The sequence below is a fragment of the Pecten maximus genome, chromosome 9, assembly GCF_902652985.1.
Source record: "Pecten maximus chromosome 9, xPecMax1.1, whole genome shotgun sequence".
In the NCBI taxonomy this organism is placed as follows: Eukaryota; Metazoa; Mollusca; class Bivalvia; order Pectinida; family Pectinidae; genus Pecten; species Pecten maximus.
Genome location: NC_047023.1, coordinates 13,901,290 through 13,927,347, shown reverse-complemented (window position 1 = coordinate 13,927,347; position 26,058 = coordinate 13,901,290). Strand labels below are relative to the sequence as shown.

Sequence of the window (26,058 nt, the reverse complement as noted above, 5' to 3'; positions counted from 1 at the left end):
TAATTACTCTGAATGACAATTGTTCAGAGGTACCCACTAGTTACTACAAGGAGAGTGTACCTCAAAGTGATGTGGCTGTTCACAGGACGATGAACCATTAACAAATTAATGTACACACACGACAAAAATGTAATACAGACACATGCATCTCTCATTATAATAACCTACCTTAATCATTTCAAGCTTTTGTGAATTTCCTCAAGACTCTTCAGTTAGCCCAGTCTCCCGTCAGATCACTAGGAATTTGTCATTTCATCGATCCAACATATTCTTCATGTAAGAATGTGTACTTTTTATCTTTCTATCTCTTATAAAAGGATGCGACAATATCTAATCCCACAACTTTGACAAGAATCAACGATATAAAGGGGTAACGAGTACACAACAGAATTCAGGAAATGTAAAGTGTACATCGCAGGGGCAAGTCTAGTCTTATATTTGAAGAAATACATATCCCCGCTGAACACTTTAATAGATGCAACAGGAAAATGACCTATAGGTGACAATTAATGTTCTGTGTAGAAGAGGTTCATGCTTATCTAGCAAATTTTTTTTGAAACCATTCAGCATCGTATCCAAAGACCTAGCTATACATAGCATATATCTATCACCAAGCCTTTAGGCGAGTGGCTACCTCTTATCTTGAATATGGGTCAAAGTTCATTTCTTTAAGCTAACTTGGTCAGTGTCATCTATGAACTTATCTGTCAAATAACTGGACCCGTAGACAAAATTTTGGTCAAGATAGAAGAAATTGATTATTTCAACATATTTGACTGCTGTGACCTTTTAATATGGTTCAAGTTCTTTTTTGCAAACTTTTACATCATTTTGATTACTTATCATTCCTCATATAATTTTCAATCCAAATCTTCACCATTATTCCAATGTGAGATGATGTGTTGGACTTCCTTATAAATCCAGAGAAGATGCATTGTACAGTAGATTTTTGCAGTCGAGAAAATGAGCACTTCAAAATAATAAATCAACACATTGTTACTTCTGGAGTTTTTATTTGAAAGATAACAAAGTTGTCAGTCTGTCGTTAAACTCACATTGCTTATTTCAACTGTTCAAATTTTTTGTGAAAAGAAAAAAAAACTACTTCTTTCCCTTGCCCTTGGCTGCTGGCTTGCCCTTGGCAGGAGCAGCTTTGGGTTTGGCTTTGGCAGCTGCTTTAGCCTTCTTACTCTTGGGAATATTATCAGGTAAAAACTTTTTTGGCTTCATCTGCAATAGAAAGATGAAAATTAAGCTTGTGAACGGACATTGGTTGCAGTAGGAGTGCTGTAAAGCATACATATTTAAGCGGTAATAACATTTTTCGTGCAGAAATCATTCCGCTGTGCTAATTGTAGTTTATTGCTTACTTTGCAGCATTTACTGTGGAGACTTTAAATCTTAACATTGTGCTAATTAATCTGGCTTATTTTGACTTTGAGCTAAAATCTGAGTTTGCCAAAATACATTTACAGATTATGACGGAATATGACTAGCCTCAAACTTCTTAATTTGGTAAGTGTAGAAAAGAACTGTACATTCTCTGTGAAAAACATCTAAACTTACTCTATTTCTGGTGATCCTTTTCATTTGACGTCTGTAAAAAATAGAATAAATAATTTTATTAGATTAATATATTAATGTCATTTCCAGTTTATTTATGTTTGAACAATACTTTTATGCAACAAGAGCCTTGATTTTACAATTCTTTTTCAAACAAATTATTCGGTTATACTGTTCTCATACAATAACTATTTGAATGAATTTGTTATCACTTACTTTGGAGCTCTAATAGCACACTGGATAGCATCTGATGTTAAAAGTTTTCCAAGGTCAGTATTAACCATTTTCTGGTTCGGTAATCTGGAGTAAAAATAAAGAGTAATTGTTAGGACATCAAAATTACTTCAATCAGTTATTCAAAATGAAAAGGTTTATAACTAATGACATAAAAATTCTTAATTTATCATAAAACAAACTCTTACTGTCAGCTACATATTTACATTAAGAACAAGATATTTTCAGAGCATGTATAATGATCTGCGGAACATGTTTTGCAAAAATACTTACTTAAATTTGTATAAATCATCCAATTGTCTGAATGCACTTTCTGTCCAAATACAGAAACGTCCAACATGGCCACCAGGGGCAATTTTAAGAAGATTCAGACGTGAAACATTTAAGAGGGTTATTCCTGGAAAGTAAAGTATTTGTATTAAATAAACATTATTGGACACACAGGTACAAAGCAAAATCACAAAGAAAGCCTACTATACAGTTTATCACTGGTAATTTCCTTAAGACGTATACGAAATCTATAAATACGATATTTAAAATTGATGACATATTAGTTCAAGATATAGTTATTGCTTCAGACATGCCTTGCCACTTATCATTGAGTGAACTCAAAAACACGGACCAAAAGGCAACTCATCATTTAGCAGCAGCATAACAATGTTGTTAATTCCTAGAATCACACTGACTAAAACAAATATCAAAGAACCGAACAAAACAAAGAGATGTGCTATAAAATAAAAAAGATCCATACACCTCCTCCTTTTTCAGCACAGTAGCCAATAGGAATATTTTGACAGGAAAAAAGAAAACTAACATAGAACCGTTTAAACAGATGATAAGAGAGAGTTAAGCAAAATTAATTTCTTTTTATTTATACATCAATGTATGTTTATAGCTTCAGACATGCCTTGCCACATATCATCGAGTAATCTCAAAAACACGGACCAAAAGGCAACTCATCACTTAGCAGCAGCATAACAATTTTGTTAATTCCTAGAATCAAACTGCCTAAAACAAATATCTATATATAAATAACTTTAAACAGATGAAAAGCAAAATTTCCTTTTATTTATACATCAATGTATGTTTATAGCTTCAGACATGCCTTGCCACATATCATCGAGTGATCTCAAAAACACGGACCAAAAGGCAACTCATCATTTAGCACCAGTAAGTGTCCTTTCAACAATTCCCGATCTCAAGGTACCAAAGATTTTGATTCATCGAGTTTTAATATCTTGGCAACAAACATCATCATACAGATATGAAAATGGAGCAAGAAAGAATGAACCTACTAGCAAAATAGAAAGGATTCCATGCATACTAGCCCTATCTTTACTTCCATAGCTTAAACAATTGTTTCAAAGTCGAAAATAAGCAGCTGCCACAAACAATTAAGTTCATAATGGCATTTCATACTTCAGCCTAAATGAAAATTACCAAAAAAATCCCCCAAACTGTCTCAAATTCTTGAAATACCACTATAAATATCATGCTGATATAGATACAGGTAGAGATATTTTAACAAATACAAGCGATGTATTTGATGTATACACCTTTTTATCTAACACTGATTTATATTAAGTTTCATCAGACATGCCTTGTCACATATCATAGAGTGATCTCAAAAACACGGACCAAAGGCAGCTCATCATTTGCAGGTACAAGCTATTTAATTTCAACCCCCCCAACTCTAATTACGATTGCTTTTCACCAAAATAATGGTAGTCACAACTGGAAACTACATTTCAAGGCTTCCTATTTGTTGAATTCAAGTTCTTTTAAGGTTTGTATTCTATGTTAAGAAAAAATTGTCTACGGTATAACCTCACAACCACACCAACTCCAAAACACCTCTGACAGTCAGTCTGATACAAGTTTATATCAAAGAAGTTGTCAAATGATATTTTACATCATTCAGAGTTTCTTCACAAACCTGGAATATTTCTGAAGGCTCTGGCAATGCCATTATTTTCTTTGTAAATAACGAGGGGTCCTCTCCTCATAATACGACGCCTGTTCCTCATCTTACCCTTTCCTGCTCTGAAGCGTTTAGAGTTGTAAACCTACAAATTATATATCATGAATGTTATATGTATAAACCACAAAATCTTATATAGCTGTCTTGAATTTGTATTTTCAAAATTGATATTTGTTGTTTTATAATTACAAGATGTGGTAAATATATATCATTTCTTATAACACTTTTTCTTATCTATGACCTATGTGATATGATAAAATAAGGTTTTCAGTAAATCAGTATAGGCTTATTCACCTTCTGGATGTCATTCCATGCTTTGAGTGTTTTCAGCAGACTGACAGCCTCCTTTGTCTTTTTAAACTCCTGGACTTTGTCGCTGATGACCAATGGTACTTCCTGTGTCTCCTCAATCCTGTGGCCTGAAAAATACCCACACAAAATGGAATGTATCAATACTTTTGCAATATGCACTACAAACCCTTTAAGTACCTTCAGCATTATTTTTGTGTCAGTAGGCCCTGTAAAATATCACAGTGATATCAAAAACACGGACCAAAGGCAGATCATCATGCACAAAAACAGGTTAGGATTCAGCACGGTTTGAAAAATAATAAGATATCAGATCATCATGCACAAACGTATTCTGTAATGTTATAGAGAACTCCAATGACTTGAATTCAAGGGACAACAGCTCAAGCCTAAAAGTAGACCGATCAAATATATCAAATTGAGGGATCCTTAACTGAAAGCACATGATAGATTTTAGGCAAAGCATTGGATAAATATTTACCAGCGTTTAGGCTGTTCACTTAAAATTTCTACAAGGTTGAAAATTTCATTGCTTTGTCAAGCTGATTTCCTGTCAATTTTAAATGTATACGGACATTTCATACTGTTATACTAATGCAAAGCAAACTTGTTATGAAAATATCTGGGTCACACGAATGTTTGTAAATCGATTTTGATAGATCTGTATTTCATACTGTAATGCTAATACAAAGCAAACTAGTTATGAAAATATCTGGGTCACACAAACAAATGTTTGTAAATTGATCTTGATAGATCTACGAAGAATTTCCACAAGGTTAAATAATACATTTGATTATTTCCTGAATGGAGACATTTTTTTCCAAGTTTCATATCATCCCATTTTTTTTTTATATAGTTGACATCCAAATGAATGTATTTCTGTAATACCTTTGGACATCACCAAGGCTGGGATTCCTGTAGCAGCAATGGCTGAACACAGGGCATAACGCCTCTGGTTGATGTTGATTCTACGGTGCCACCTTCGCCAGGTCTTTGTAGGGGCAAACATACGTCCTCCACGACACATGTTACCAAAGGCTCCCTGGCCAGATCTGTGGGTACCACCTCCACGTACACGGGGAATACGAGCCACGGCACGGCCAGTTCCCCAGGACTCAGCAGATGTTTGGTGACCTATAAACATGACATGTTTAAATTTAAGAATTTTTCAAAATTCTGCTAAAATGGTTTAATACTATCAAATGAGTAGCACTTCATGTCTACCAAGATTTAAAACCCATACACTACTAGAAAATGCATGAGGAGTTATGACTTGTACATTAATCTGGCAGCTTCACTAAAGCATGACAACTATAGCAAAGTAGTCATTACAATCATGATGTGCCACATCTTCCACCATGTCGGTCAATATCATCAAGCTTTCTATTTCGTATTTTTCTAGAAATTTTGCAGATTATACTAATTCTAACACCCACCATCCCATGCAAAATCTGAAGTTTTCGTAACAATAAAAACACTCAACCTTTATAATGGCAGAAGCATTTCATATCTGTATCCAATAGATTCTACCTCATGATATTTTTCAGTCTTCCATTTTTTTTTATTGCTTTTGTAATATGTATGGCTTGTTGTTTTTATCCAGTTACTTGTGGCAAACTCAATCCACCAGGATCAGTTTCTTGTGCATTATAGAAATATATAATGGAACTTCGAACACTGCAAAATACATTTACAATTATGTGAGATTGGTAAGATAGGTTGTGTCTACAAGATTTAAAACCCATACACTACTAGAAAATGCATGAGGAGTTATGACTTGTACATTAATCTGGCATCTTCACTAAAGCATGACAACTATAGCAAAGTAGTCATTACAGCCATGATGTGCCACATCTTCCACCATGTCGGTCAATGTCAAGTTTTCAATTTCATATTTTTCTAGAAATTTTGCAGATTAATTTATACTCATTCTAACACCCACCATCCCATGCAAAATCAGAAGTTTTTGTAACAATAAAAACACTCCACCTTTATAATGGCAGAAGCATTTCATATCTGTATCCAATAGATTCTACCTCTTGATATTTTTCAACCTTCATTTTTTTTATTGCTTTTGTTATACATATGGCTTATTGATTTTATCCAGTTACTTACATGTGGCAAACTCAATTCACTAGGACCAGTTTGATGAAACTTCGAACACAGTGCAAAATACATTTACAATTATGTGAGATTGGTAACAGATAGGTTGTGTCTACAAGATTTAAAACCCATACACTACTAGAAAATGCATGAGGAGTTATGACTTGTACATTAATCTAGCAGCTTCACTAAAGCATGACAACTATAGCAAAGTAGTCATTACAGCCATGATGTGCCACATCTTCCACCATGTCGGTCAATGTCAAGTTTTCAATTTCATATTTTTCTGGAAATTTTGTAGATTATACTAATTCCAACACCCACCACCCCATGCAAAATCTGAAGTTTTTGTAACAAAAAACACTGAACCTTTATAATGGCAGGATCATTTCGTATCTCTATCCATTAGATTCTACCTCTTGACATTTTTCGGCCTTTATTTTTTTAAGGTTTTGCGATACATATGGCTTATCAATTTCATCCAGTTACTTGTGGCAAACTCAATCCACCAGGACCAGTTTCTTGTGCATTATAGAAATATATAATGAAATTTGATTTCCGGTTCATGATCAAATCCTATAATTTGTTATAAAATACAATATAGCAAGATCTCGCCGCTAAATTTCTAAGAGGTCCCCCCCCCCCCAAATTCGGAGAGGACATGTGAATCAATTGGGATATGTTCTTAAAATTTTACTAGCCACATCGAACAAAGTGCAACACTGGCAACCGATAGGTTGTGTCTACAAGATTTAAAACCCATGCACTACTAGCATTAAATGCATGAGGAGTTATGACTTGCATTATAATCTGGCAACTTCATCGAAGCATGACAACTATAGAAGTTGCCATAACAGACCTGATGTGCCACATCTTACAAAACGTGGCAAATTTCAGGACCATTTCATTTTTTTTGATCGATTTGTGTTTGTGCAAAAGTCAAAAGTAAAGTATGCTATAGTCTGACATCATGTCCAAGTATATCCCAATACTTGAGGTCCTCTTAATTTGTGCTCAATTTGGCAGAGGTTCAATAACGATATCATTTGTGCATGTCAAAATAAAGATCTAGCATCCACTTTCTCTGTGTAGATACTTGCCAGCATATTTGTTAACAGCGTATGGCTGCCTAGAGTTCTTTCTCATCTCGGAGTGCACAAATGTGACAATGTCTGGCCTGATTGGGGCCCTGAACACAGCTGGAAGAGTAACATTGACACCGGTGCTCTCTCCCTTGTTGTCATAAACGCTGATCAATGGTCTTGCAGCCTAAAATGAAAAAGAAAATCACTTTACTACATGTTCATTCATTCAAAATAGCACATTTACAGCCAATCTTGAATGAAGTCCGAATCTTATTCTACTTTATATCTAATTATAAACAGCACAAATTCTGCTGTGCATCTTAATTTCTTTGTAAGGTGACGAAAAATTCAGCTGAGAACCATAAATTTCAATGCAATACCAATGTGTTAATACATGTGTATATATCTAAAAACAAATATTGGTTGGAAATAAAGGAAAGAATTAACAAATTAGCACATACGTATATGTCGTGTCCAGATACAAGATAGTAGTGGAATATTTACAAGATTTTACAAAATCTCGTGCATTCCTCATAGGCTAACGCTCAACTGAAGGTAAAACACGAGTGTCTACTGCTAGAGTATAAAAAAACAAGAGGCCAGGGGCCTCGTAGCTCTCTGGACGTTGATTTGAAATCCAGCTTGTTTGTATATATAGTTACGTGCCAATTTTAGTCTTTCAATTTTTTTAATTTTGCTATATATTCTTTGTATTTTCAACTTTTTCAAATGACTTTTCCTGACTTTGAGTATTGATCGTTTTAAAAGGATTTTTTTTACTTATGGAGAATTTTTTCCTGTTTCATCTCATACTATTTTCACTGTTTTCCGATGTATTTGACTAGAGAATCATATACATTTATAAGTCACCAAAGGTCACAGGTCAAATTGGTCATCAATATATATAGTATCAATGCGACGTGCTTTCAGCTTGCACATTATCACTACATTATACAAATCATCAATATTTATGCATATGACTATAATCAATTAGAAACCTATACTCTCTCCAAATTTGATTTAAATTATCACAGGTTTTCTTTTATTTACCATTTGGTTTGGTTTATTTTGTTTAACGTCCTATTAACATCTAAGGTCATTTAAGGACGGCCTCCCGTGCGTGCGACCTGGATGTGTGTGGTGAGTGCGTATGTGTGTTTTGGGAGGCACACTTTATACCCAAAACACATTTGTCAACAGTTATCAGTGATTTAAAGCTGTACACTGGGTAACGGGACAGATTTAACTAAGCAATATTTAGCTCTGGAGATAGGGCTCCATTTCCATGCTTTCAAGAAATTAAGTTAATATTATGAGAGAAGATAAACAATTGGAATTACTAAGAATACATAGTAATGTTTCATAAGGAACGTATACGTATACCTCGCGAGACACTCTGTACACTGTAGCAGACGACATAATGTGTATAAAGTAACACGCATAGCAGCAATTTTTTGCAGTGGCACAGGGATACGTGAGTTGCAGCACATTACTATCTACACATTACAGTTGGTTGATATAGGAACTTTGCCTCATAACTCCTCAGAATAACGTTCGGCATGTCCCTGTGACACCGAGTATGTCCAAAATGACACCGTAAATTGACGATTACTCGAAAATGAAAACATTTAACAACTCAAATTTCTTGTCAATTCTAGTTCGTGTCGACCCCAATCATGTGTCTTGAAATCCATTCTGACAGTCTCACTGTTTCTGATATCCTCTGTCCACAAAATTTTAATAATTCTACTTCCGGCAAAAACATGAGAATGACTGCGTAAGCTCTCCTGGACTCCGTCCAGAGAGCTAAAAAAACTAATTTGGTCGTCTTCAAGATCACATGGGGGCAGCAGCCAGCAGGTTATTTAATTTTACGCCCTAAATAACGAAGCAATGCTAATTACACAACCTACTAAATGGCAAATGATTTATTTCGAAATACAGTATTTTCGTTCAGTACAGACATCTCAGATTTAATACTGCACGAACGAGAGCAGGAATAAAATCTGCCGATAAACCGGTCCACGTGCTAATATGCATGACTAGGCCTAGTACATTCGAGTTCTACATATTGAGGTTTTATTCAGAATTTATTTACATGATAAATCCCTCTACATAACTAACAATGTCGTTGAGTTACAAGTAAATCATTTACAGCAATAAAGATCTAACAATGTTGTACTAGAAACCATATAATTAATACCATTTTGCTGTGCGGGCTAAAACGTGCACTTCTCGTGGCTACTTGGCGGAAAAAGGCCGACTCACATATCGCAATAATATAACATAGATATAATTTTCATTGAGAGTAACGACTAACATTTTTATTAAAATTTAGCAACAAATTATAGAGTTCATTTAAAAATGTTAACTTAATACAATTTTATTCAAAACAAAATTATTATTCTCTCCCGAAATTTGGAACTATTTTGCAACGCAGAATAACCTAAGTAGGAAGTAGGTGGTGTGACCATTTCCTGCTAGCAGCGCCATCTTCTGAGAATCTATGGAAAACAAAATATTCTGCCAAGTTTGAAATGCTTCATGAGATATTATTTGCACTTTCTGGACACTCTGGTGGCCTTTTCGTTGAAAGCAATGGAGAAATCAAGGTAAGGACCCGGTGAAATGATCTAAGGAATATTGTTAACATCGAAGTATGCTCAATCTGTAATATTTATTGGAAGAAAAGTACACTCACTCAGATTTTTTTTTGCAGGTGCTGTCAGATGTACCATTTATTTGTCCTTCGGAGATCGACTTGCTGAACAAGCTTTGTCAGCTTGGAACACACTACAGAGACTTTAACGCATTTATAAAGAAGCACGGAGGGACTTTAAGCTTAAAACAGGATGGTAAATTTTTTAATAAAATAACTGTGAACATGACAGCTGTGTTTATATACTGTTATGATAACTGTATATTGTAAGCCTATATAAATATACAGTAGACACAAGTGCCCTGGTTCAAATACAACACAGAAGCAATATGATGACACACTCTCTACTACTATAATAAGAACAACTGTGAAAGAACAGGGAAAACACATTCTTGTCGAGAGCCCTGAAAGGGTCTCCGGTGTGATAAGCCACGGCTCTACCTCCTGAGCCAAAGAAGCATGCTCCTTCAGCTGAGCGACAGAGATCATATTTAACACTATGTACAAACCACACCAACCCATTACTTTTATTGGTAGCTAGGCTTGGAGGATGTGTCATCATTATTGTTTCTATATTATTAGATCCTAGACACCATGGGTTATAGACAGGTTTAAATTCTATTAATTATAATCATTAATATAATAAGTCAAACTATTCTTTCTCTGAAGACTTTCATTGTAACCATGATTTGGAAAGTGAAATGTAAAGGCCGGGACTCATACCAATGATGGCATCTCCTGATTCTATCCCATTCCCAGAAATCTAAAAAAAAATCCAAGATGACAATATCCTTATTTGGCTACAATCTTGAGCCAAGTTATATAAGCTCATATTATTTTCCTGGATGGAAATGCCTTGGCTGGTCTTTACTATTGGAAGAAACACGAATACCAGAAGAAGAAAAAAGTGGTCCAGCAGATGATGCCCATATTTTTTAGCTTTTCATGCCCAATCAGTGAATCAGACCCCAGTTACCTAGATGAAAGGCAGGTGCTTATATCTGTCGTTGAAACCTATCTTTGGATGATAAAAGTGAATGATAAAACACAATGTCAAATAAACAAGAATAGTGAGATTTCATGAATTCTTATTCCCACACACCCATGTCCAGCATACCCCAAAAGCAGTAATATATTGACTAATAAGGATGATTTTGTTCATGAGAACAAATCTCTAGTTTTAAATAATAAGCTAATAATTATAATCATGTTTACTATTGTGATTTTTCTATGTACTACATTGCTTGGTGACTCATTCTAAAGATTACATGATATTTATGTTTCAAGGATGTGGTAAAATTGAGGGTATTCATGGACTGTACCTGAAGTCATTTTGCCATGGCCTTGACCAGCTATTGGATGACTACCGCCAGGCCCTTCACAGGCTTGAGATGGACACACTACAGGATCCACACCTGTCCATGTCACATCTGCTGTGCTCTCTCCAAGAGGTGAGTCTTTCCATCATCATCATCATCATCATCATCATCATCATCATCATCATCATCTTTTACCTAGTTGCCTGTTATGATTATGACAGTGAATTACTTTGATAAGCAGTTAATAAATAATCTGACAATTATGAACTTGAACATGTTTAGGTAACTTCCTGTATCTTGACACTGCCAGATAACCAAATTAATTTGGACCAGGTAAAACAGTTTAACATCACTGGTCCTTGGAATTCGGGCAAGTTCAGGTTAAAATGTACCTGCCCAAGGATGAGACATAATGGTCCAATTTAACTGAATATAGTAGTTATAATAACTTAAGTAACTCTAAGGGAAATGTAGAAATTTTGCAATTGCCAATTGTGCAAATAGTCACTAATATTGAAACGTCCACAGATTAAATCTACTGGCCCCAGTTCATATCAGACCTGGGCCTTTTCTCACCATGTCGGTTTTAAAACAGACAATATATTGAAACATATATGATTAACTAAGCTTAATTCTGAACTAATTGACCAAATAACTTACAGTAAATGATAATATGATTTGTTAAAATTATCAAGGAGGACATACCTGCTGTTCTTAGTTGTGTTATATGCTACTTTTAATTCTTTGCATGCTGTTTTCAGTATCATCTCCTTTTCCCTGCCCTGGCTACAGTTGTGGAACAGATATGCAACCACAAGGTAATGGGAGAACCAGAAATGTATTTATCATTGATATTTTCATGACATAATTTACATATGAAGATAAAATGATATTTTGAATGGGTCTTAATTACATTATATTGTTATATATGTATAAATTTATACAATCATAATTACAGTTTTAAGATATTTTTTTGCCATTTCAGGCCCATGGATGTTATATTCTAGACATTCTGCATAAAAACTCAATGTGTGGCCTTCCTGTTGTCAAACTGGCCATGCATAGGTAAATCTTGCTGCTATTTGTAATCTTAAGATGTTAAAATTGTAATGAAATGTTAATTTCTGTCATATACTCTGCATTGTTATGCCCCCATCATGAAATGGGGGGGGAGGGGGGGATACTCATATGTCCGTCACGTCCCTTCCTGTGATATGATCCTTACCAAGCTATGTTTCTGGGTGTCAAGTGGAAGTGGAGGCTTTTATGTCTTACAAACATTTTCTGTTTTGCAAAGAACTTGATTATGTGTAAATGTGTCAGTATATCACTGATGTATTGATGAAATACATTCACAGTCCAATCTCCTCAAACTAAAAATTGGTGTGAAAAATAAGTTGTGAAGTTCCCTCCGAAATAAGGAAATTAAACAAGTACAGTCAAATTTCACTATCTCAAGCTTTGATGATTTAAAAGACCCTGCTTAACTCAAATGAAAAAAGTCTCTAATACTCAGGAAATCTTTGAAGGATTTTCTTGACCCACCTGATAACACGGTTTGATGGTACCTGTTTAGTACCCAAAGCTGGAACCAGAATGACTCTAGTTTTGCTGTGTGTCCATTTATCCCTTCCCACTTTATCTTGTAAGGGCTCTAACTCCTACATATACACTAATTGTCACTGAAACTCATGCTTGGAGCATGGGTTCATCTTGGTGAAGCAGTGTGTCATGTATCAAATGTAGGTCACTGTGGCCTACATTTTGACCTTTTACCTCATCAAATAAAAGCTTTTTAAGGCTGTATCTCCTACACTGGTGTGTCATGTATCAAATGTAGGTCACTGTGACCTTTTACCTCATCAAATAAAAGCTTTTTAAGGCTGTATCTCTTACACTGGAACTTTCATACTTTAATCATGGGTTCACCTAGTTAAGTTGTGTCAAATGCAGTTATTGAATTTGCTCTGTCAAACATTAATTGTGTAGAAAAGTTGTTGGATGGTAATGTTGTTTCAAGATAAGACATCATAAGTAAGTATAGGAAGTTCATTTGGAAACAGACAAACATGTAATGTTTTGTTATCAGATTACCGGGGTAATATTTCATCAGATTCAATATGCAAGAGATGGAAAAAAAATGTAGAATTCTTCATTGTAAAGCACTTTATCACTAGCCCTCCACCTCTGGGTTGCGAGTTCGAAACCTACGTGGGGCAGTTGCCAGGTACTGACCGTAGGCCGGTGGTTTTGCTCCGGGTACTCCGGCTTTCCTCCACCTCCAAAACCTGGCACGTCCTTAAATGACCCTGGCTGTTAATAGGACGTTAAACAAAAACAAACCAAAACCAAATCATTGTCAAGCAATATTTCTGGCTAGGTATACTGGTTTACAATATTAAATGTTTATAATCTAACAATTGCTTTTTAGGATCCTACATGTGTGCCATGCTGTCATGTACAAACAACTCTGCTCTTGGTTATTACACGGCGTGTTGATTGACCCTTACCACGAATTCTTCATCCAACACTCATCAGATGAGGACAGTAACCAGAACGCAGCTTCACAGGAAGATGAAGATGATCTTGGCTTACAGGGAGTTACAGGACGACAACTACAGGTATTGACAAATGTTCTCTTATTCGCTAGATCAAAATTACATTGAATGATAGATGTTCTCATTATCACTAGATGAGTTAAAGTAAATGAGGGTTTTTATTTGGCATAAAAAGAAGGCCATTGCATGTATTGAAAGGTATTCCTATTGTCACTAGTTACTGGATGAGTTACCAGGGGTTTTCCTACAATAGAAACAGGGTCCGTTGAAAGGACCCATTCCCGTAAAAAAACAAATCTTGGAAAATTTTCCAATTTGCCTCTAAAAAATTCCCAATTTTGAAGATACTTTTGAATGAATAAGATATTTTATATACAAAGACCTATATTAAGGTAATTTAAAAAAAAAAAAAAAAAAAAAAACAGCTACAGATAACAAAATGAAATCAGAAATAACATAAAGGCAATATTCATCAAAGAAAAACTGAAATTTGTATGAATTTCACTATTTTTTTGTTTTTTTTCCCAATATCATATTTTGTCGCGTAGAAATTTCCAATTCAATGGACCCTGGACCCAGTTGAAAAATTGTAGGAAAATCCCTGGTTGCAGATAGTAAAAGATGTTCTCACTATCGCTGGAACAAATGACAATAAAATATCTGTAATGACAGATAACTATCAAAGGGCACCAGCCAAACATCCCAATCAGATGTCTATTTGGCCGCTATACCTGTAGTTGAAGCGAAAGGTTGTATTTTTAGTTGATGTTTCTTTCCTGTTTTACTTTAAGCGTGCACTGTCCCTGACTTTACCTGCGATTGAGAGCAGTAGTGGGGGTAGTAAATTTTCACTAAGAGCCAACCTTCTGCCAGTCTACATACCTGTCAGAGTGGCCAACAAGATTCTCTTCACCGGCGAGGCAATCCAGATGTTTGAGAGTGACAAGAAACCTAACGCTTACAAAAGAGGTGATACTTTTTTCCTGACATATTTTTCAGTTTCAGTGTTCCTTGGCCCTACATCACATGATGCCCTATAATCACAGTGACTGTCGGTCAGCAATTTTGTTTCTAGAGACTTTCTCAGAATCCAGAAGACAAACTTTCTGAAAAATATACATTAGGGGCTAAAACGTTCCAAATGTCAAGGTCAAAGTCACTGTTACTAAGAATAGAACTAAGTATATACTGTCAAAAATCATATAAGGCCCATATAGTATTTACCTTCTGTTAAAGTTTGTCCAGCAAATATGGAGGTCAAAGGAAATGATTGTCAAACCATTGCACACCTATAATGTATATTTGTTTCCATGTAATTGATTTTTTAAGTCCAAACGTCAACCTCAGCTACAAGGACAAAAGGCTTCTTGATGGTAATGGAGGATATACAGCCACATGTCTGGCCCTTGCTGACCTATCAGTATTATTGTTATTTTTTGGTTCAAATTCAGTTCAATTTTCAAAATGTTTTAATAGATACAGATTAGGTTTTACTGTATTGTTACATGATTAATGTGCCAATATTATTATGAATACTGTGGTATAAGTTCAAAGTTATCATGTATTTCTGATTGATGTCTAATACAAGGTGGTATTCTGAAGAACAAGGAAGATGAGTTTGCCAAGGATCTATATGAAATGTCCAAGCAAGAAGAATTTAATGGAATGATGTTTGAATCCATGGTGGACAAAATCAGGACGTATGTTGCTGAGGTAGGACCTTAAGTGGTGTTGTTGATAAAACTTGTTAGAAATGGTGAGGAAGGAGTGGTGGGTTTTAAACAATAATCTGCAATTTAGATCTGGATAATATTAAAACATTATGATATATAATTATTGACTGTTTTTTGGAATTTTCAGCTGTCCCCTTACAAGGCAGATGTTATGCTACAAGCTTATTAGTGAAAAAAAACTTGTTGCTTAAATTGCTTTTTATGCACGACATGAAATGGGGATATGGTGTTATCCATGCCCATCTCGTCCTGACCTGATACAACTAACTAATCTCAGGAATTGGTGAGATTTCAGGGTGTCAAGTGGCAGTGAGGGTATTCATGTCTAACAGACATTTTCTAGTTTTAATAGCTACAATGATACTGTTAATAGTTTTTGTGCAAACATTCTGACTTGAATACCTTTTTGATTTGTAAACCAAAAGGTCAAATATATTAGTTAATTATGATTAGATATCAGTGCTAGAGTAAGTTTCTAAAATGTCATTTATTCCTATGTTAGGTGTTTGTGCTGTGCCAGACAGTAAAAAAATTGTAGAAAAAGTTTATAATATTTGCAGGGCAACTGTAATTCAACCCCAACAAGTATATTTCAAAAGGTCAGTTGTCAAATAGAAGAGTTGGGATTACTTTAAAATCTTTTACTCTGCCCTAAAAGACAATTCATCTCATGATATATCTGATAATTTATGTGTGTTTTAGCACTTGTGGAGTTTGGTTGTTAAAGACTCGGATCTTCTTAGTCATCTTAAGACAATAAAAGATTTTTACTTGCTCGGACGTGGAGAGCTCTTCCTGGCATTTATTGACCAGACCCAGACCATGCTGAGAGCTCCGCCAGTAGGCACTACAGAACACGGTAACTGTCTCGCCTGTGATGAAAAGCTGTAAAAGCAAGGTTATGGTGTTATTTATTGGCAGTAGTGACAACGTCAACATTTAACTCGCCTTGAAGTTTGGATCTTTTGCTCAATAAGTAGAAATTCAATTTTTTCCAATCTGGGTACAAAATAACATAATATGATAGATAATAATTATTACAACACAATCATCAGATATGGGATATCTTCCAGAATTTATTGTCCAGGGACTCTGAAGCTAAGGGATGCTGGGAAAGTGGACTTGAAAGTAAACTCTAGTCTCTCAATTTTTTTTAATTTTTTTTTGTGTAATTTGGGGTTAAAACGTCTGATTTTGAGAAAATGATACATCTTTGCTGCATTATTTACACACTGTAATGTACACAAGGTGCTTTCATATCACAAGTTTGCCTTAACTTTTTGTATTGGTCTGTCATTATAGACAGACAAGACATAAAACTAAAACTACTTGTATTTCTTGTAAATGAAGTACAGTATAATCTTTTTCCTTGTTAAGACCACAGCATCATTGTTAGGTCTATGCGTCCTCCAAGGGGTCATGTCAACAATGAGCACTGGCCAAAAATGGCATGATAGTTAATTATTTGTGTACATTATCTAAGAAGTATTTGTTACATGAAAGTAATATTCCTGTCCATTTTAATGAAATTTATTCATATTAATATACAGTGTAATATATCATATATTTTCTACAGATGTCAATACCGCATTCCAGCAGTCGGCACGGAATGTTCTTATCGATGATGAGGAGTTGCTCCAGAGGTTCCATTTAACAGTGGCCTACAAAGCCCCAGAGAAAAGTAGGCAACACACTATGTCATCCATGTTGAATATAGAGAAAATCACCAGAGTCAAATTAGCGGTTACAAATAAACGAGAACCACTGGAAGAATAGAATTGAAATGGTACCATTTACATGAATAGCATATCATGCATATCATAACTGTTTTAGTCAATTTTGGGATATAAAGGTTTCACTGGAATAGTGCTGGTCCTAAAATAAAGTATAGACCATCACTCAGATCATGAAATATTTTTTATGAATGATTTCTTAATGAAATTTAATAGCATACTAATTGATTACTTGATATTTTCAAATTGACAGAGCCGACAGACAGTGTTTCCTCCCTGAGCCAGTCAGCACCAGTAGAAAGTGGTTGGTCATCACTTGGTCTTTCTCACACAGTTCAATGGCCTCTCCACATCTTCTTCACTCCTTCTAGCCTTCAAAAGTAAGTACAAGTAGTTCTGTTCTTAATATAGGCATAAGTCTAACTTTGTGAAACCTCTTCACATTCTTTTCTGTACAAATAATACTTGGATGTCCCTTAAGCACCAATTAACTATAAACTGTATACTTTTTCAACCCCTCCTTCCATGACGATATTTGGTCTATGTGCTTGCACTTATGGAGTATCTTGTGAACCCTGTTTGTTAAGAGCTATATTTGCACAGTAACTATATATATGTTCTGTACCAGAACTTGCTCAATATCAGTGTCAAAAGTCACTATTTACCACAATGAAGAATATATCTATGTGATTCTCAGCCCATCCTGTTTTCATTTGGTACATTGGGCGATAAAGGGAAAAACTGACAGATTGTTACCAATATTACCAGTAGGTATAACTTTTTAGGTCACCTGAGACAAAGTCTCAAGTGACCTATTCTAATCCCCTTTTGTCCGTCGTCGTGCGTCGTGCGTCCGTAAACAATTTACATTTTCGACTTCTTCTCCAAAACCCCTAAACCAAATTCCATGTAATTTGGCAGGAAGCTTCTATGGCTAAAGGTCAACCAAAACTGTAAATTATATGGTCCCCACCCCCCAGGGGCCTGAGGGGCGGGGCTAAAAAGGGTCAAATTGACTAAAACTTCAAAAATCTTCTTCTCTACTCTCAGATATGGTGGAATCAAACACTCTTCATAGATGGAAGGGTCTTAAGGTGCTTAACCAAAATTGTAAATTTCTTGACCCAGGGGTCTCACGTTTGCCCCTGGGGAGGGGGTAAACTTTACTATAGTTTATATAGGGAAATCACATTTTTGACTTTTATTTGTTTTATTTGTATTGGAATTCATTCTAATTTGGTAAACATTGTCAGCATGGGATGACAGTTTGATGGCATGCACATGTTGGCCCTGACTGACCCCCAGGGGCTAATGGGCAGGGCTAAAAAGGGCCAAATTGACTAAAATTTCAAAATTATTCTTCTCAAGACCAAAATAAGGTGAAATCAAATACTCTTTATAGTTGTAAGGGTCTTAAGGTGCTTTACTAAAATTGTAAATTTCATGACCCTGGGGTCTCAAGTTTGCCCCTGGGGAGGGGGTAAACTTTACTATAGTTTATATTGGGAAATCACATTTTTGACTTTTATTTGTTTTATTTCTATTGGAATTCAATCTAATTTGGTAAACATTGTCAGCATGGGATGACAGTTTGATGGCATGCACATGTTGGCCCTGACTGACCCCCAGGGGCTAATGGGCGGGGCTAAAAAGGGCCAAATTGACTGAAATTTCAAAAATCTTCTTCTCAAGACCAAAATAAGGTGGAATCAAATACTCTTTATAGTTGGAAGGGTCTTAAGGTGCTTTACTAAAGTTGTGAATTTCATGACCCTGGGGTCTCAAGTTTGCCCCTGGGGAGGGGGTAAATTTTACTATAGTTTATATAGGGAAATCACATTTTTTACTATAATATGTTTGATTTCTATTGGAATTCATTCTAACTTGGTAAACATTTTCAGCATGGGATGAAAGTTTGATAATATGCACATGTTGGCCCTGACTGACCCCTAGGGGCTTATGGGCGGGGCCAAAAATGGTCAATTTAATTAACTGAAATATTTCAAATCTCAGGTGACCGCCACATTCTTTTCTGTACAAATAATACTTGGATGTCCCTTAAGCACTAATTAACAATAAATTGTATACTTTTTCAACCCCTCCTTCCATGACAATATTTGGTTGACTATGTGCTTGCACTTATGGAATATCTTGTGAACCCTGTTTGTTAAGAGCGATATTTGCACAGTAACTATATATGTTCTGTACCAGAACTTGCTCATTATCAGTGTCAAAAGTCACTACTTACCACAATGAAGAATATATCTATGTGATTCCCAGCCCATCCTGTTTTCATTTGGTACATTGTGTGAAAAAGGGAAAAACTGACAGATTGTTACCAATATTACCAGTAAGTATAACTTTTTGAATTTATTTTTAGGTACAACCGTTTATTCTGTTTCCTCCTGGCCGTAAGACGAGCCCAGGTGGACATTCAGCAGTGTTGGGTATTACAGATGCAGTTCAAACAGCGCTTGGTCAGTCGAGAGGAGATGGCCAAATGGCAGCTACGCACTCACATGTCTTTCTTAGTGGACAACTTGCAGTATTACCTACAGGTACTGGCTGATCTTGGGTTGGTGGTATAATAGAAGAGAGGGAGAATATCTGATATGAATTGCAGTGTTTCTGTGTTATAAGCACCCTACAAGTGTAACCCGGAGGGGGGGGGGGGGGGGGGGGACTATAGGATTCCTCTCTCTGTCCATCTTGTACATATGTACGTTACACCAAAGTTTGTCAGCACTAGTACTCTAGCTATTTCATTCTTTAAGGGATTGTGATCAAGCTTCACACAATGATTAAATACCAAGATATCTCGGACAACTTCAAGTTTCAGGGTTTTTTGTGGGGCTTTAGCAATACCCAGTTATGAGTATTGTTGTAAAGATGGCCTAATATATGCTATTTGTAACAATGTTACGCTAACAATGGCAAGTGTAGTCCACAGTCACGCCGCACAGTACGAATATACGTCTGTACGCTTGCTTGACTATGTGTGAACTACACGGACGAGTGATATTCGCTTTACCACATCACTTCCGGTCCGAGTTAGCGAAGACTCATCTCTAAATAATACCAACTCGGACCAATTGATCACAACAGTATGCTTGTTTATATGTTAGATCAGTAGGACAATTAGAAACAGTGGACTTTCTAAACTGGACTCCTTTCTGGACTTTATAATTTGGCCTGTGTGTAGAGAGTTTTAGACTGTAGACAGCCATGAAAAACAAATATAAAAAAACTTCAATTAGTGCAATCATGATTTAGTGGAATGTTTAGAACATGAAAAGCTCTAAAATAAGATAATCGCTAAGAAATGTCCTTTTACAGTTACTGTAATATCACTACATGTCACTGTGTTCAGATTGATGATTAACAAATTGAATGTTATCTATAGTTAAGGGATATGTCGCATATTATCCTTTGAATAGACGCAGATTATCCTTTGAATAGAACTTTCTGTGATCTTAAAGATCGAGTCCTTTTTCATTTCAACAAATTTTATTATACAAGATGTTATAGTACAAAGGGATTTGACAAGTCCTTCATCATCCTTGTCATTTCATCTAAAGGAGGTTGATACTGGTCAGCTTTTTTTAATTATTTAAGATTTCACTAGACCATTCTGAAGCCAACGCCAGTTTACACAGGGTAAATTAATCAAAGAATGAGCGGGACCTAAGAAAGATGGCTATATCATAGAATAGAATTAAACTACTATCTATAGATAAATAAATAAATTATCTGGACCAAATTATTTTACCAGTTTCAATGATGGTCTAGATTGTACAGTAGAGTCCAGTTCAGACAGAATCCATTGTTACAGTATTAGATATTATAATATTAAGACACAATAGAAATCTAGGAGTTTCATTTATAAGTTCATCAGGTGACACCGTGGTAATACACTAGCTGCTCACCTGGGCTGCAAGTGTTCAATGATAAAGTGTGGGGTCACCTGTACAACCATGTCGATTTTCTCTATGCGCTCCGGTTTCCCTCCACAGTTAGACTCCTCACACACTTCCATTGGGACCAAGACATAATTAGTTCAGAATCCTTATTTCCATTTTTATGTCATCTTTGATTTCTTACCATACTGTAAATGATGTTTTTAAAATAACATCAAATTTTTTCTCCGTTTTACCAAAGTTTGATGAAAGTATGATGTGTATTTTAAGGAAACAATAAAACCATATTATAGTTTTCTCTGTTAATTCATCTCCGAGATCTGTCTATTTTCCTAGTTTTTGTTTCATCAAAAAATTGCATAAATTAGTTCTTTAAAAAAAAATAGCCCTTGGAAAACTTATCAGGCTCTAGTTGCTTGAACGCTGGATCTACAGGCATAACACTTAGTGTTTATTACCTTTTCCATCAAAGCAGGAGCAGAGGCAAAGTTATTTCATCTAGCCATTCTGTAATTATTGTAACACCTTTTGTCGAGTGGTTTTTATGCAGAAGGAGGAAGTATTATTTAGCCTTGAAATAATAGTTCTAGTTTCAATTTGCCTATTTATCTATAAAATATGTATTTCAGGTTGATGTCATCGAGTCACAGTATGGAATCCTTGTGGATAAGGTCAACTCCACCCGAGATTTTGAGGCGGTCAGACTTGCCCATGACCAGTTCCTATCAGCTCTCCTGTCCCAGAGCTTCATCCATAGCAAGCCAGTATGTAGCTCTTTATAACTATACAACAGATGTTTTACTAGGAGGACATGTGGGAAGACATAATTTGGGTCTGTGTTGGGTGAATATTTTCTACACTATACTGCTGTGTTGGTATAAATATATTTTAAGTTAATGTTTGTAACGCTTGTTCAAAGCTCTCACTTTCATGACAAATAAGTACTTTATTTGTCAACTTTTTTTTTTTTTTTTTTTTACTTTTTGTTTTATTATTAAATTCAAAACAGTTTATCTTTATGAATAATCATCTCCACCCAACAAAGGTTGATGCAGGTTCCATCCCTCCATTCCAGAGCTTATCTCCAAATTCGTTCAACAAACCTTTACAAAACTTTACGCTCACATCAATCATGTAGTAGACTAGTAAAAAGCCTTTTGCTTTGGAGCAGTTTTCAGTTTCAATATTTTCATGATTATAATGAAAACAAAACAGTAGTCAAATTAAATGATTTTAGTGTTTCCGTAATAAATCTCCAAAACCTTTCAAGATAAATCATTTAAGTTTCTACACATATCAATCAAGTGGTTTAGTAGTGTCTTCTGCTTTAGAGGACTTTTCTGTTTTTATATTTCTTTGGTTACCATTTGGTTTCCTTCATATTGACTCTTACCCTCAAAACATCCTATTAAATATGTATGTGTCTTAGTCAACAAGATATTTGTTCCTAGGACTGGGCTTCTATGGCGTTATCTGAAAGTCTAGACTATGTCCCTGTTATATAAACTAGGATGTCACTTTTTACAGGTGTCCAATTGTTTGAGCGAGATTCTGGAACAATGTGGAGCTTTCAGCCACTTACTGACCCACTCCGAGTCACCTATGTCACAAAGGGAGATAACCCAGCTACAGTCCATAGGAAAGGTACCTGTCTACAACTCTACAAGCTTTTATCTAGGTTTCAACAGAACATTTTTAACTTTAAATACTGGGATAAAGTGTGGGAGGAGTTATTGCTATATTCCTCTGGCATCGTCTGTAGACAGCTAGATTAAAGTTTTACAAAACAGTGGTATGTCAATACTACAGTATGTTTACTATCTGTCAAAGATAGGGCTTTCATATTTGACGTATGTGTTCCTTTTGACAAGACCTACTACATTTGCAAACCTGCTGACCAACTACATTTGCAAACCTGCTGACCATGACCTTTGACTTACTTTTGAAAAATAATTGATTTTAAACCCACTCAGTGAGCTGTGACCTTTTACTCACTTTAAAAAAACTTAATTCCGAATTTCAACCCAGCCTTCTGACAACTCTTGTTTCTTGGATACAGTGATTTTCCACAAATACGCTGTCTTATTTTTGCAGAATCATCAATTTTAAAATTGTAAGCTAAACAAAGCTCACCAATCAGCCCTCCCCAAACATTGAACTTTACAGGGAGTGCTTATTTGGGGATACAAAAGGGCAATTATCATGTTGTGCGATTTCACTATATGATGATGTCTGGTCTCTGATTTGATAGAACACAATGACTTCCTCTTTCAGAGTTTCCAGCTACAGTCCAACCTGCTGTTTAAGATCTTGTCCAGTGTTAGAAGTCACAATGCCAGTCCTCACCTGGCCCAGCTTCTCCTCAGACTTGACTTCAACAAGTACTTTACTACGGCCGGTGGCCAGCTCGGCAGGTATGCACACACTGCTACTAATGTCCAAGATTTTGTTTAGTCCTATAGTCCCAAGGTCAAAGTTCAACAAAGACAATAATAAACTTACAGTTTGGAGGTCAAATCAAGGATAAAGATCTTGGATTACTTCATGTAAATGGTATTAACTATTGTCTGTTTCTACCCTGATGGGTTTAAAAGTTTTGTTCAAGTCATGTCCCTACTGTCCCCATCACGGATCAGACATCAATTCAAGGAGGGAACACATTTTCTTAATATAATAGTTTGTTTTCTTAAGGAAATTAATATTGTCAATCTTTCAAACCATATCAATGGTAACAACAGTGATTAGATTTTGAATGCATTATAATTGAATATGCAATGTTAAGTGTATACTTCATTAAAACTCTTCTATCAGATGATCCTGCACTTTACCTATTTTCCTGACCTGCTGAAGCACCGACATCTATATTCAGGCTTTTCATTGGACTGTGCATTCTGCGAAGTTGTAAATGTGAAGAGATGCAGTAAAATCTATAAAATTTGTTTGTTGTAGGTATTGAACAGAACCAATTGAGATCACCACAAGCTACAGAAGAACTGGATTGATGTGGTTAGAAACACCATTGAGAATGATTAAGATCAACCATTACTGTGGAGGGATAAAGATGCTTGTGTTAAACCTAGAGCCACTGTCAATGGTTAACCAGCAAAGGATGTTTCAAAGCTAACTTTCATTGGGACATAATTAAGAATTGACCACATATGCTTTAAAGGTTTGATCATAGCAACTATCACATGCTAGTCAAAGAAAGTATCAGAGATCATTCTTGGAGACTTTAAGGACATCTGAGTAGAGATCAATCAACTTAGACATGGATGACCGGTTACACCATACTTTGTTTTTATGATCAAACTAACATGAAGTATGTAAAATTTAATGTATTCCCAAAATTATTGGAGATTGTTGCTAATATTCTCAAATTTTGTTTGTTCAATGTTTAAAAATAGTGCTGCCAAATTTAATGTTACAGTTTTTGTAACCTTTGTAAGGATAGCAAATATGAATAGTATATTGACAATGTGATATTTCTACGTTCAATTATAAAAACTACTTTTACATTTAATCAAGTGTCCAGTTTTTATTTTTTCCTTGGGAAATGTATGTTCTTTGGTACACTACTTTTGAAGAGCGAGATCTTCGATTGTTTCACAATGTACTCTAAATCACTTAGATTTCGTGAATACTTTATTTCGCGAATCTTTTCTCTTCAGACGTATTCTTGAATACATGATTTAGTGATCTCTAATCTACAAAATGACTTTTAATTTGGGAATGATAAGCTACTAAAGTCATTGACTCTGCAATATTCCTATATTGGTTAACGATAGCTTGGTCAATATCCAAAGGCATTACTTTTTCGTACAAATAATCACGAAGGATTTGGAAGTTGCGATCGACTCTACTCACGGATTAAGGCGAAAGTTAATCCCACGCAAAATATAAGTGATTTACAGTAAATGGTACATGTACGTACATCTTATACAATGTACAAGTAATCCAGACTGTTAACCACATGTGAAACAGTTTTTGATGTACAATGTATTAGTATTGCATCCAGAAAGTGTGGAGTGAAACAAAATTAGGTCATAATGAGCTCGAACTTTTCATCAAAGGTCAAATAAGTGCAAAATTTTCAGCGAAACCTTGTCTGTGTGTATTTTAACTGCTTAGAAAATGTCAATGAAATCTTGTGTGTAAACAATATCACCTATAAAAGATGTGCATCTCACTATACTTACTAGGTCAATGGGACCTTCATCTGGATTTAAGTTCCAAATCAAATCTAGTTAAAAGAAATTCTGTATTAAAGATGTCCCAGGGCCTTCATCAGGCTAATAGATCCAAATAAGTTATAGTAAAAGAAATTCATTATAGAAGAATTCCCAGGACCTTCCACAGGCTTAAGTTCCAAATCAAATAAATCAGTTTAAGAAATTCAGCAGTGAAGAGGAAAGTCAGGTGTTTCACTTCAATAATTCTTTATGTCACTGACACACTATGTTAGCATTCTGCAGATTTTTCAGTACTTAAAACACTTTGTGATGTGTGGGTGACTTGACATTGTCAACAGTGCTAATAACAATATCACAGAAAATAACAGGTAACAACTAAGAATAAATTTGATGATTTTAATTCATTAGACAATTACATTTCTATTTACAATATAATTAGAAGCATGACTTAATCATAAAACATCAACTAATTAACCAAGCGGTTAGTTGATAGAAAATACAATTACTCTTTAATACTGTAATACAAATATATGTACTAAAATATATAGAACTATAATATAATATTAAACGAAGATAACAGTTTATGAAAGCCCTGCGGAATATGACTATACATCTAAATCTTTCAATATTTTTTATTTTTAATGATGAAATCCCCACAAAGATTGTATTCTTTT

At 35.2% G+C, this 26,058-nt stretch overlaps 2 protein-coding genes and 1 non-coding gene across 3 annotated transcripts; 1 reads left to right on the top strand and 2 right to left on the bottom strand.

Annotated features, from left to right (window-relative positions):
* Window positions 1-996: 996 nt before the first annotated feature.
* LOC117334469 (60S ribosomal protein L4-A-like) lies at window positions 997-9,558 on the bottom strand. Its single transcript, XM_033894112.1, has 9 exons — window positions 9,479-9,558; window positions 7,291-7,459; window positions 4,976-5,221; window positions 4,073-4,197; window positions 3,734-3,863; window positions 2,071-2,194; window positions 1,780-1,863; window positions 1,567-1,597; window positions 997-1,230 (listed from the first exon to the last, which is right to left on the bottom strand). The coding sequence occupies exons 1-9, from the start codon at window positions 9,479-9,481 to the stop codon at window positions 1,102-1,104; spliced, it is 1,041 nt and encodes a 346-aa protein (XP_033750003.1). The 5' UTR covers window positions 9,482-9,558; the 3' UTR covers window positions 997-1,101.
* LOC117335251 lies at window positions 3,384-3,457 on the bottom strand. Its single transcript, XR_004534319.1, has one exon. It is a non-coding gene; the product is annotated as a small nucleolar RNA SNORD18 (small nucleolar RNA).
* Window positions 9,559-9,766: 208 nt separating the features above from the next.
* On the top strand, window positions 9,767-24,712 carry LOC117334728 (gamma-tubulin complex component 4-like). Its single transcript, XM_033894522.1, has 16 exons — window positions 9,767-9,887; window positions 9,995-10,130; window positions 11,222-11,385; window positions 12,015-12,071; window positions 12,239-12,318; window positions 13,685-13,874; window positions 14,603-14,780; window positions 15,400-15,524; window positions 16,247-16,403; window positions 17,121-17,225; window positions 17,531-17,657; window positions 19,658-19,835; window positions 21,824-21,958; window positions 22,722-22,838; window positions 23,469-23,608; window positions 24,144-24,712. Exons 1-16 carry the CDS (start codon window positions 9,813-9,815, stop codon window positions 24,148-24,150), a joined length of 1,971 nt encoding a protein of 656 aa, XP_033750413.1. The 5' UTR covers window positions 9,767-9,812; the 3' UTR covers window positions 24,151-24,712.
* Window positions 24,713-26,058: the final 1,346 nt, after the last annotated feature.

What these genes read in the sequence shown, in the direction of transcription:
- LOC117334469 (XM_033894112.1), bottom strand. An exon ending in CGCTGTTAACAAATATGCTG is followed by an intron (nt 5,222 to 7,290) that starts GCAAGTATCTAC and finishes TCATGTTTATAG; the next exon opens with GTCACCAAACATCTGCTGAG. An exon ending in AGCCTTGGTGATGTCCAAAG is followed by an intron (nt 4,198 to 4,975) that starts GTATTACAGAAA and finishes GGTATTTTTCAG; the next exon opens with GCCACAGGATTGAGGAGACA.
- LOC117334728 (XM_033894522.1), top strand. Translation starts at nt 9,813, where the DNA reads ATGCTTCATGAGATATTATTTGCACTTTCTGGACACTCTGGTGGCCTT. An exon ending in ACCTAACGCTTACAAAAGAG is followed by an intron (nt 14,781 to 15,399) that starts GTGATACTTTTT and finishes GTCTAATACAAG; the next exon opens with GTGGTATTCTGAAGAACAAG. An exon ending in ACTCCTTCTAGCCTTCAAAA is followed by an intron (nt 17,658 to 19,657) that starts GTAAGTACAAGT and finishes ATTTATTTTTAG; the next exon opens with GTACAACCGTTTATTCTGTT.